Here is a 12,586-nt window from a genome sequence, read left to right as displayed (position 1 = left end):
TTATGATTTTAACCTGTATTACAGGAAAAGTGAAGATAGATAAAGAGGACTTTTTAATCTTGAACACAAGAACGAGAGGACACAACAAAAAGTTGAAAGTAAAAAGAGGTGATAAAGATGAAAAAAAAAGCTTCCCAAACAGAAATATTGAAGCATGGAAGTCTCCCTAAAAACGTAGTGTGTGCCAAAAATGTAAATCAATTTAAAAAGTTATACGACAATTTAAATATAGCAGACAGGACCACCTCAGCTTAGCTCTTCTCCCGTATTGAAACAACCAGGTAAGAACACAGACACACACACACGCACACACACACACACACGTGCACGCCAGATTTGAAAGTTTGTAGACTCCGCGGCTCTCTTAAAAATGTGTATCCAGAAGACATCCACAAATTTCGGACGTATACTTTTCGGGCCGGACGGTCTGGTCTAATCATTATCAAGATTAAAACGTGTCGAATTTGCCGTGATTCATATCGTCTCTATTCAAACCACGGGTTCCCAACTTAAGGGCCATGGGAATATAATTCTCTCTCACATATCAATAAATTGGAATATCTATATAGTGTTCTTGACCTATAACTGTCGGCATCATTTCACTATTCATAACTAGCAATAACTGCAATACCTATATATGGGGCCATGGAGATCGTTATTTATTGATCGGCGGCCACAGAATAGAAAAGGAATCACTGATTTAGATCATAAGGACAGACAAGTAACCAATCAAAGTCACTACCGAAATGGCAAATCTTACATCGGTAAAACTAGCTGACGAGCCATCTAATTATTGACCAATTTCTCTACTCGAACTGCTGTCTCAGACTATAATCCTCGTAAACATTTTTCACAAAGTTGTTAGAGCACCGGATTTTGAATTCGTCTACAAATCCAGGTTCGAGGGTTCGAGTCCCCCGACTGGCGCTTTGTTCCCTTAGACAAGGAACTTTACCTTGATTACCTAGTGTAAAAGCCACCTGGGGGATAAGCCAGCCTTTATGGGTGCCGGTTCCAAGCCCGGATAAATAGAGAGGTTTGGTGTCAGAAAGGGCATCCGACTGTAAAAACCATGCCAGAATCAGTATGAAATGAGCCGTAGAAAAATCAATAGAGGCGGCTCATCCATATAGAAATGGGAGAAACCTGAGAATAAGCTATTTTAGTGAAAGAGTCACTGCAAAATGTAGGCTTGTTTTGACGTCTTACATGAGGATTTTTTTTAGGCAACAATTATTATATTTCTTGGTTTACGGACCCACCGCCCTTGATTTCCCGATTTTCGAAAATGAAAATTATTGAGAAATCTACATTTTATCGCCGCCACACCTGATCCGCTGTGACTTGATTCTAATGTTGTGTTTCTAGTCATACCCCTAGAAACATCCACATTCGATGGTATCTGCCATTGGTCTCAAGCACAGTGTCACCGGAGATCATTCGGGTCTGTGGTCTACAGTAACTCAGATCTTTTAGGGTAGGTGTCCATCTTGTGGCCGCTCTTTGAACTCTTTCCAGTTTGTCAATATCCTTTATTAAGTGTGGACTCCATACCACTGCACCGTCCTCAAGACTTGGTCTTATGATTGTTATAATGATCTTTACCTTATCTTCATCCACATACACACAGCACATCGGTATTTCATTTATTTTTATCGCCCGTCACATGTTTCCAGAATTTTATAAACTGCTCTAAAAAGAAAGAAAAAAGTCAAAACGCCCACTTATTTTTATTTTGAGACCGCCTGTCAAAGGTTTTCAGGAATAACATCCGTAAACCAAGGAATCAAATAATTGTGGCCATACCAATCAGTCGCAGTCTGGAAGGACAGACAAACAACAATGGAAAAACTGATCACAACCTGGGCGACTTGGCTTCTTCTCCCGGGCGAGGTTGCAGTCAGAGGGAGCATTTTTTTTCTTTAAATCTCTGTCGCAGATTCGGACTCGCAATCGCGGATCCGAATCTGGGGAAGGCTAGATCAGTAGCAACTCGAGGAGGTGTCATGGCGTCCCACAGGGCTATTTTTCATGATTGTTCTATGGAAATATAACCATCAAAATCATTATTTTCCCTCCTTTTTTGAAAATTCAATAGACCAAAATGATCGGCCATATTCATAAAGCATCCGTAACTTTGGTGACGTCATCTAAATGTTTTTTTTTTTCTAAAAATAGAATCAGACGCCATGACACCTCGACTGATCTAGCCTTCCCCATCCGAATCTAGTGCCCTAACACACTCTGCCACGTTGACGAGGGGCGACAGAACTTGTTCTGGAAAGGTATTTGATTAATATATTTGTGTGAATGTGTGTGTGTATGTGTGCATACATACATACATACATATATATATATATATATATATATATATATATATATATATATATATATATATATATATATATATAGGTATATGTATGTTACGTAACACAGACAGATTCACAAGTGTAAGTGCCTCACACAACCCACCCTGTATGGCAGGATGCTGCACTTCTTTACCTGCCTGTCCCACGGGGTTCGGTGAGCAGCCTTTGACGAGTATTTTGGCACTCAGGGCACTGAATGAAGTTGGCGGGGTGAAGGACAAACAGGTAGCAATCCACGGTTAATTGGCGGGCCACAAAGTTTATTTACAGCAACTTATCACTTCTCTCCAAGGAAATGCGGTCACCTCACACATGCGCACAGCTTAATCACCTTAATTCCGTCTCTGTGTCCTCCTTAGAGAGAGCAGCACACTCTAGATCGCAGCTACTGTCACGAACCGTCCTCGCTCTTCCAGATCTCTTCTCGAACAGCCCGCCACTCCCCTCTCGGAGCCAATCACGACGCCGGATTCTCGTCCCGCCTTTCAGGCAGCCAATCACGCAACGGCCCGTTTTTGGCGGGCTTTTCGGCGCCCCGAGCATACACATATTTTGGTGGGCTTTTTCATCGCCACGAACACAAACACACTTACATTATTATAGTACACTTTTTATAACATAATACACTTTTTGTAACATATATATATATGTATGTATACATCTATATATAGATATAGATATATGTAATCTATAGATATAATTGTGTGTGTGTATGTGTGCACACACACATACACAATATATATATATATATATATATATATATATATATATATATATATATATATATATATATATATATATAAATGCGTGTGTGTGTGTGTGTGTGTGTGTGTGTGTGTGTGTGTGTGTGTGTGTGTGTGTGTGTGTGTGTGTGTGTGTGTGTGTGTGTGTGTGTATGTATGTGTGTATGTATGTGTGCATATGTGTGTGTATTTATTTGTGCGTGTGTGTGTCTGTATTTATTTGCGCGTGTGTGTGTGTCTGTATTTATTTGTGTGTATGTGTATTTATTTGTGTTTGAGTGTGTGTATTAATTTTTATATGTATTAAACATACATATATAAGTATATATATTATACAAGCATAATGATATATGCCATTATGTGATAAGATAAATGATAATTTCTTATCCGTACCACCCCAAAGACGAAGGCTATCCAGTTAATCCCTATATGGCATCTCAGTCCGCAACAGCTGATCGCGTAAACAACAATGGCAGCTTCTACTCTCTCCAAAATACCAAAAAGGCTGATCACTGTACCATGGCGTGCTCTGACAACAAGAAATATATCGACTACTTATCCTTTACAACAACAAGCACAAGAAGCAAGCGAATTCTACAAGCAAGAACACCTAGAATTGCAGAACTCGCTGAAGAAGGTGACTGTTTTGTTCTGTTCTTTATTATCTCTTAACTTTTCTTTGATTTTCAGTTTTGGTAGCGCGGTCTATTTATTTTATAATTCAGTAGGTGTTAGTATTTTTTGTTTCGACATTTTATCTTGATATATATTAGTGATTTGAATTATTTATGTAACGTGTTTTGTCAAATTGTTTGTTCAGTACTTATCAGTAAAATGATAACTGATTATAAAACGTACTTATCAGTATGTCATGAAGGTTTCAAAAAGATGTGTAAGTGCACAGTAAGGGTCGAGTTTCAGCCAGCCACCTTTTAGATGAAAAATTATATATGCAAACTGATAGAGCGAATGATTCTAAGAAACTTATCTTCTATGCACTTACGTCGCAATTCAAAAATAACAAAGTTATTGGACATATCATCAACCTCTACCCATATCATCCACTTTAGCTTATCACAGTAACTCAGATTTCATTGGTATAGGTTAAGTGTTAGCTTGCCACCACTTTCAAGGCTAATGATTTATGGAAATGACAGCAAAAGAATAAAAGAAACTTACCTTAAATGTATGTCTGTCGTAAGTCAAAAATTACAAAGTTATTTGGCACAGCAGTGTAAGAGAACATGGAAACTGAAACTCCAAGGAAGAAAGTAAAATCTAGTAAGGCATGGTTAATCTAACAGTATGCTGCTTAGATAATCAATTTATATATGTAAACTTGTTAAGATTCTTGGCTAGATGAGAAGAGACACTAATCTCTTCAAAAATACATGATTTTTAGTGGCAAACTAAAGTTTCAGAAAATGTGGTTTTAGATAAATTTCCTGTGCTTATGCTGTTTTGCAGTATTTTCTTTATGATTTCTCTCATGTTTAGAGCTCTGCCCTTTTAGGGGTGATATCTAAAATAGCAAGATATACTTTAACTATATGAAGTTACCTTAAGGCAAAAGGCAATGCTGGTTTCTAATGTTTTGTCATTCAAAGTAGGGTTTACATTAGACTACATATTTGCAGTATAAAATTAACAGTATTATTCTTTTATCTATACTTTACAAGTTCTGTGTGTAAAACAAAGCATTCACACATATTTGCTTTGAAATTATGTTTTGCCTTGTGGATACCCCTGATATATTTTCAAATGAAGTACAGAGCTATAACAAAGATAAATAGTAAATCTCAAAAACAGATAGTAAAACCAAAATGGCACTTTATTAGATTGACTAGACTTGAAGCATCAGTGTTTCTTTTACTGTTGCGATTGTGTTTCATTTCATCTTTGTGTGTGCATTCCTCTGTACGTGATCTCATTATTCTGTGCTCTTATTAAGCAGTGTACTTAAACTCTTACTTTTCTTTCCCAATGTGCAGTTGATTGACACAGAAATCAACCCACATGTTGATAGGTGGGAGGCCGAGGGACAGTTTCCAGCCCATGAGGTCTTCAAGAAGCTCGGACAGGCAGGTTTTCTTGGTGTCACAAAGCCTGAAGGTTAGTTTCTGCATTTGATTCTTCCTTATTCTCAGTTGCATATTCTCTGCTGTAATTTATTAGTTTACATCTACATGTATGTACGGCTTTAAGGTGAACTTGGAAAATGGAATAATCTTATTTGAGTAAATATTTTAAGATATACTGTAGTTAAAATCGTTGTTGTTAAAAAGAATTGAAGATGTCTCATTCTTCCATTTATGTACAAAACATAAAACTATGACATGAAATTCAGTATTAAGTTTTTAAGTATCTAATCCACTGATGAATTACAGAATATGGAGGACTTGGCTTGGACTACACATACAGTGTTGCCATGGGGGAGGCTCTTGGCAATGTCAATTGTGGTGCAATCCCAATGGCTATTGCTGTGCAGACTGACATGGCAACACCTGCGCTTGCCAGGTATTTCATAAGTAGTATCAGTATTAGTGCTTAGTATTGATTTTGTGTTATTTTGGTTGTGTCACTTTAAAGTATGTCAAGTTATTATCTGATTTGTTTTTGCATTTCTGTAGAAGTTTAGATATTCCTGTAAAAAGTATTAGTTATAGAAGGGTTGATTAGTAATTTGCTAATATGAAAATTTCTTCCATTGCTTTAATGATGAAATTATTATTTTATGCAAAATAGATATTGGATGATATAATATTATGTATTTTTGATGTTTTTTTTCTATCTATTTTTACATTTTCACTGTGAATTGGTTTGCCTTTACATTTTGACAGGTTATGTGTCCTTTGACATAAAATAAAATGAAATTGTTGATAATCTAATGAATATCAGTTTTATATATAAAGTTTTGTTGATGAATCACTGGCACAAATGAAGTTACACATTATTTGTGTGTCATTTTGTATTTATTATATATTATGAAAATTGTTTTTTTACTGATGAAAAGAAAAAATGGCTTTTGAGAAGAATATGATATGCTGGTGTTTGAAGTTGCCACAATAACGATATAAAACAAAGATACAGTTCTATGTTAAGATTTAAACTTTTAGATTAATCAGTTGAGATGAAAGGAGAGTCATGTCATTTGGGAAATTTTAAAAAATTGTGATAGGTATGATTTAATGTAAAGAAGAGGGAATCAGCATTAGAAAGGGAGGGATAAAAGATTACCAGATTTATAGAGGGGGAAAAAATGCATTTTCAATTGATACAGTACTGTTTACAAAAGCAAAAGATTGGGAGACATCCTTAACCAACAGGTTTGGAAGTGACTATGTCAAAGAGCAGTTCCTAGCTCCGAGCATATCAGGAGACTTGGTCTCATGTCTTGGGGTAAGTGAGCCCTCTGGTGGATCGGATGTGGCCAGCTTGAAGACAACAGCCAGGCGAGAGGGGGATGACTTCATCATCAATGGCCAGAAGATGTGGATAACAAATGCATTCCAGGCTGACTGGATGTGCCTCTTGGCCAACACCTCGCAGGGAGCACCACACAAGAACAAGTCTCTTATCTGTGTCCCCATGGATACTCCAGGTAGATAGATGGATGGGTCTATAGGCAAGTGCGATTCTGTGGGCATATTGATATTCGGGGTATGTTTGTGAAATGGGAAAGTTAGGGCAAGAGAGAAAGTGAACGTGTGAGGAAAGAGGGGTTTTTATGATACCCGGCGCCTGGATACTAGTCACTGTATTTATGGATTTGTATTGCCAATACATTTTCTCTAAATGTTCAGTTTCTATGATAAAGAGATGGTAGCCATCCTTTTATAGAAATAAAAGAAAAATCCAGGACAAAAAAGGTTATTATTCAATGAAATTTTACATATTAGTTTTAGAATATATGGGAGAGTCTCAGGTTGTGATACCTATGCAGGACTCATTTCTATATTTTTTCAGACTATAATACATAACAGTCTTAAGCAAGTCAGACCTTGAAAATCAGTTGTTGTTTAAGAAAATTAATGAAGTAATTCTTGCAGGAATACATCTGAACAAAAGGATTGACAAAATGGGAATGCGCTCTTCAGACACGGCACAGATTTTCTTTGAGGACGTGAGGGTTCCAGCAAAGAACATCATCGGCCAAGAAGGAATGGGTTTCACTTATCAGATGTTGCAGGTCAGATGGGGGACCCGCTATTGCTTTATTTTTAAGTATTTTTTAGGAGGTTGAGATATGTATATGATTATTCATATTATATATTTTGTTTAGTTAGTCTGTTGAACAAAGAGATTATCTGCTGAATAACCTCATATTAGCAGTAGGTTATTTTTTGTCTTTTAAATAAGTAAATATTTTCTTGACATTGTTTATTTGGTTAGATTTAAATAGATTGTTTTTTTTGTTTTTTTTTTTTACAGAAATAATGTATACAGTGCAGTGTTGTAACCAAAACACATTTGGAAAAGATCATAATAGAAATTTGAGAATAAGGATAGAAAAGCAGATATTTGAAATGATGTAAAAAAAGAATAATAATAAAAAAAAGGGGATTTTTTCTACAGTAATAAAACTAGCTTTTTCTATTTTACTGGAATTACTTTCTTTGTTACACATCATTTATAAGGTTCCTAATCCAACAGCAAATCCAGGGAGTGATAGTTAAAATACTACTCATTCTTGTCTTTTAGCAGCAGATGCTTTTTTTAACCCAATAATGCCTGGTCAAAAATTTGGCAAGTGGACATGATCGCAGGTTTATTGGCACATATTGGCAGTTTCCCTTGTTTGTGCCTGGATTGTTGGTAGTTTGCGGGCAACGTTAGGCACCTAAAAGCTTGTATCTTGATACAATTTGTAAAAATATACCATTTTTAAAGGTTTACAATCACTTTGAAATAGAAATGATGCTGCTACTATTGGAGAAAAATAAGCTCCATCTGATGAGCCGACAGCGTGGGAAGGGTCGTGTTTGATGCCACCCGCTGCTTTGACCACAACAGCCATGGCATGTATGTACATGCCACACAGCAGGGAGAGGTTAAGGAAGAGAAATTCATACCTTTTTGTTTTCCCCAGTTTCAAGAGGAACGTCTGGCTGCAGCTGCCTTGACTTTGGCCCCCTTGGAGATCTGTATCCGGGAAACCATCAAGTACACAAGGGACAGGATGGCCTTTGGTCAGCCTCTCCTCAACAATCAGTACATCCACTTCCGCTTGGCTGAACTGGAGACAGAAGTCGAGTGTCTGAGATCCTTGCTGTACAGGGCAACAGGTGGGTTTGCTTTTGTGTTGTTTTCAGTTTTGTGATACGTTAAGTCTTTTAGAGTGGTTTTACATTTCCTGTTAACTTCTGAATAATAAGAATAATGGCTTTCAATAGAACTTCTTATACACCACAATTTCAAGTCCCTGGAATTTATGCAAATTTTCACTGTGAATTTACAGCGTTAGTACATTTTTTTAACAACAACAAAACTTTGTTTTACATCATAAGCCTTAAGCATTACTAGAGAATATTGTAAAAAGGATTTTAAAGAGTAAATTTCTGGGTAACTTCACATGCACTGCAAAAAATTTTAAGGGCTGGAATGAATGAGAGATTTCAATATATCTTCACATACATTTCACATTTTCAGAACTCTATGTTGGTGGTGAAGATGTTACCAAGTTGGCATCCATGTGCAAACTGAAAAGTGGTCGCCTAGTGAGGGAAATTTCTGACTCGTGCCTGCAGTTCTGGGGAGGCATGGGATTCACAAATGAGGTTGGTGCTCATGCATAGGAAGTGTGCTCTGGAGTTGGGTTTATTTCGGAAGGAGATATTACTTATTCTTTTCTCACAATCTGTTCATGTTATGAAGGATTAGGATAATGTCTCTTTCTTGTATCATATCTTTTGTTGATACAAGAGGTTGCAGTTAATGTATATGAATTTTATTAGAATGAGTCATTTTTGTGGTGGTGCCAGTGAGCCATATGAAAGAATGAGTGTTACATTAGTTGTGGTAAGCTGAAAATTTGGAGGTCCAATTTGATTCTGCTACATTCTCCTGATGGGGATCTGATAGAGATTTAAAAAAATAGCGGTACCCTTTATGTCTGCAGTGTTTCACATGGTATCAGCCAAGAAAACTAATAATAGTAGAGAATGGCAAAGCTCCCCTGTCATGTAATTTCAAGCAATAAGAAAAAAAAGTATTTGAGCAATAAAATTGACTCTAGCATCAGGCAAATCTGTGAATGTGCATGGTTGAAAGAAAGATTCATCAAAAATATCCTGGAGATTATCCCCATGAATCTCTTCTCTGCATTTGAATGATGAAATTTATGACCCATTACCTCACTAAGTCCTGATTGCACATTGTGATGCTTGTTGACATCCATGAATCGGAATGACCAACTTTTAGAAATGTAAATAACTATAATGGAGATATATGATTTTCTTCTTTTTTTTTTCTTTTTGTTTTCATTGCAAAAGAAAATTAAATATTTGGAGGCGAAATTTGTAGACCGTAGTCTTATTAAAGTAAATGTTTTCATATTTTAGAAATGTTGATTGATGATGTAAGGATCCTGGCAACTGCTATTTATTAAACTATTTATTAACTATTGGACGTCAGTGCCTCACTCCCCAAATGTGACCCAAAATCCAGGCATTAGGCTTACTTCATTGGTGACTCTCATGTGTGTTGCTTGTAGGCCTAATTGTGTGCGATGTCAAGACTCTTTACAAATATTTTTTACGTTTTTGCCAATGTTCAAGGCCTATGTTTGGTATGCTGTATCAAGAGTTTCCTTTGCATAGACTTCATATCATCTCTCAGGGTAATCTAGAACTATTTTTAATTTCTTGTAACAAACCTTGTACAACTGGTCATGGCAGGCAGGAATAGGATCCTGGGGCTTATGGATGGTTCATTCGACCCTCATTTACATTCGGAAACAATGCTAGAGCCCCTTCCTACATGCTCACTGAGTTTACACTTCCTCCAAGAGCTTTAAGCACTCATAATGTGGTTCCTCTCACCCTAGCCACTAATTTAATTTTTCATGATAGTACATTTGCTTTACCCCTGCCTTCAGCCAGATGTTTCCATGATGGCATATTTCCTGTCACCCAGCACGACACCAATTTTTCTCATGATGTAATGTCACCCATATCCACTGGGTTAAAAAGAGGCAGTATTCAGGATAGCTGTTGGTTTATTGTAAGCCCTTTATTAATTGTTGAATATACAAACAGTGGAATTTCTATTATGTAAGTTTTTGAAATTCTAGTGTTTTTACATAATAGCTCATATGTATTTTTTTAGCATTTGTTTTATAATCTTATAAACAAAGTATGTGCATGACATAATATGCTGAAGATTCTGGTTATTGCTGTTCTTTGTGAAATGTATAATGGGACTGACATATATAATGGGATTTCCAATAGCACCTTCCTTTTCCTTACACAGAGGTATTCTTACTCACCAGAACCAGAAGAAATTCATGATACTAATCACTCCTTCATTTGCAGGTTCTAGTGAGTCGTTTCTACCGGGACCTTAGGCTTGTGTCCATTGGAGGAGGAGCAGATGAGGTGATGCTGAGTATTATCTGCAAGTACATGGGCATCTTGCCACAAGCACCAAAAAAGAAAAAGTAGACAGACTGAAAGATATGTGTTAAATTTTAGTTTACTGGGATGGACATTTTAAAATCTTTTAAAACTTTTTCTTATACTGTAATTTGTAAAAAAAAAAAGAAAGTAAAAGAACTGTTATTAGATGTTACTAACATTGTCATTAATGATGGAATTCTTAGGTATGTACCGTCCACTTGTACTTTTAGTTTGGGCTCAACAGTTTTAGGGATGATATTGGCCCCCATGATAGAGGAAAACCACAAGTTATAACAGGAGTCTTCTAATGAAAATTCTAAACTACGCCAATTTCATAGAAAAACAGACCCAAATGCATCACCTTTAGGGGATGTCTACAAAAGAGTTATATGCTTTGTTCCTTTATATTTTGGGTACTTGCCAAGGCTCTGTCTTACCAGAACATTCAAAGGTGAAAGTTTTCTGGTCCAGTGTCTAGGTTAGAGGGGTGGCAGGCCCAGTAAAGTGAGTAAGTTTTGATTATTTTCTTTTATATCATTTTTATGGTTAGAATTCTATTGGTATAGTACATTTTAAGTATATAAATTGTTTTCTATATAAAATAGTTATCTTACATTCAGTCTTTGGGTAAAAAAAAATACAAAGGAAAAATCTGTGGGAAAAAAAGTCAAGAGTCCTTTGAAATTATATGGAAAATACAAATTCATACAGTTGATTACCTGAGAAAAAAACATCCCAGACACTTCAATGCAATGCAAATAGGTTAAGAATTATATTCTTATGGTTAGTACAAGTAATGAAAACATGTTTATGTTTTCCAAACAAAGGTGCTATAGTTACATCAGGAATTTGTACAGAAAACAGTAGTTATTTCTTTCAAACATAGATTGAGTGGTTTAGATTGATACAGGTACTATATAATTTAGTAGTGAAGATAATAAAGTTTGTTTATAGGGCTGGTTTTATGCCTTATTAAATTCTAGCAATTTATTGGAGTTTTTTTTTTATAATTCTGATCTTGAAATGTGCTGTATTATTAATAACTGGGAGGTAGCACCATTATTAAATACAATTTTGTTCCTCTAATATATATTTTTCTCAAGATTTACATTAGTATTGAAATGTAACTTTGCAGAAAGAAAATTCATCTTAAATAAAATTTATATGTAAAACCATTAGGGTGTTTCCTTATCATATATCCTAAGTTGTCTTAAAAGTACCTTCTTGTCTTTTATAAAGTGGAGAATGATTCTGAGCATATCTCAAAATGATAATTGGCATCAACTTATTTTAGTGTATAGTGAAACAAATTCAATAGAATTTATGGCAATTCCATCAGTATTACACTTGTAAGTTATACATTTACATATCCAGAGACACTTAGGACACCTTAGATAGAGAGCCAATCACCTTAAACTTGAGGTGATTGGCTGGCAGTCGTAAGATGGCTCTCTGTCCTTGGTGTTTCTGAATGTGAATGATAAACCCTTCTGCAGTAGTTCATGCAGTTTGAATGTATAGCTTTTTTAGATTTAGTTTTAATTCCATTTGTTACAATGGATGTTCGTTGCTGTGACATATTGTTTGTTTTATTTTGCTTTTAAAACCCCCTGTGTGTAAGGAATGGCCAGAGTTACCACCCACTGGAAGCATACAGGATTGAACGTGGCAGTAAGATTGCTAGACTAACATGCTAACCGCTGCACTACACAGCACAGTGGAGGGTGGATTTCATAGGTATTGTGTTTGTCTTGTTTGCACTGTTTTGTATTATGAAAATATAGATTATATGGAAACAATGGGATGTTTCTGCCATAGTCCTGTCTTGTATGACATAACAGCTTGCCTTTGTGGTTTT

General features: G+C 36.0%; 1 protein-coding gene across 1 annotated transcript; it reads left to right on the top strand.

Moving 5' to 3' along the window:
* Positions 1-3,537: 3,537 nt before the first annotated feature.
* On the top strand, positions 3,538-11,903 carry LOC113800212 (probable acyl-CoA dehydrogenase 6). The gene is made up of 8 exons (XM_027350939.2): positions 3,538-3,749; positions 5,104-5,224; positions 5,500-5,629; positions 6,439-6,713; positions 7,162-7,301; positions 8,202-8,397; positions 8,762-8,889; positions 10,645-11,903. Exons 1-8 carry the CDS (start codon positions 3,582-3,584, stop codon positions 10,771-10,773), a joined length of 1,287 nt encoding a protein of 428 aa, XP_027206740.1. The 5' UTR covers positions 3,538-3,581; the 3' UTR covers positions 10,774-11,903.
* Positions 11,904-12,586: the final 683 nt, after the last annotated feature.

The sequence above is a fragment of the Penaeus vannamei genome, chromosome 20, assembly GCF_042767895.1.
Source record: "Penaeus vannamei isolate JL-2024 chromosome 20, ASM4276789v1, whole genome shotgun sequence".
Taxonomy (NCBI): domain Eukaryota; kingdom Metazoa; phylum Arthropoda; class Malacostraca; order Decapoda; family Penaeidae; genus Penaeus; species Penaeus vannamei.
The sequence above is the reverse complement of the archived record's forward strand: the minus strand, read 5'-3'. Positions and strand labels throughout refer to the sequence as shown.

Bases quoted from the DNA above. Each gene is read 5' to 3' on its own strand.
- LOC113800212 (XM_027350939.2), top strand. From the start codon at position 3,582: ATGGCAGCTTCTACTCTCTCCAAAATACCAAAAAGGCTGATCACTGTA. The intron at 5,225-5,499 runs GTTAGTTTCTGC...GATGAATTACAG, and splicing joins TGGTGTCACAAAGCCTGAAG to AATATGGAGGACTTGGCTTG. The intron at 8,890-10,644 runs GTTGGTGCTCAT...CTTCATTTGCAG, and splicing joins GCATGGGATTCACAAATGAG to GTTCTAGTGAGTCGTTTCTA.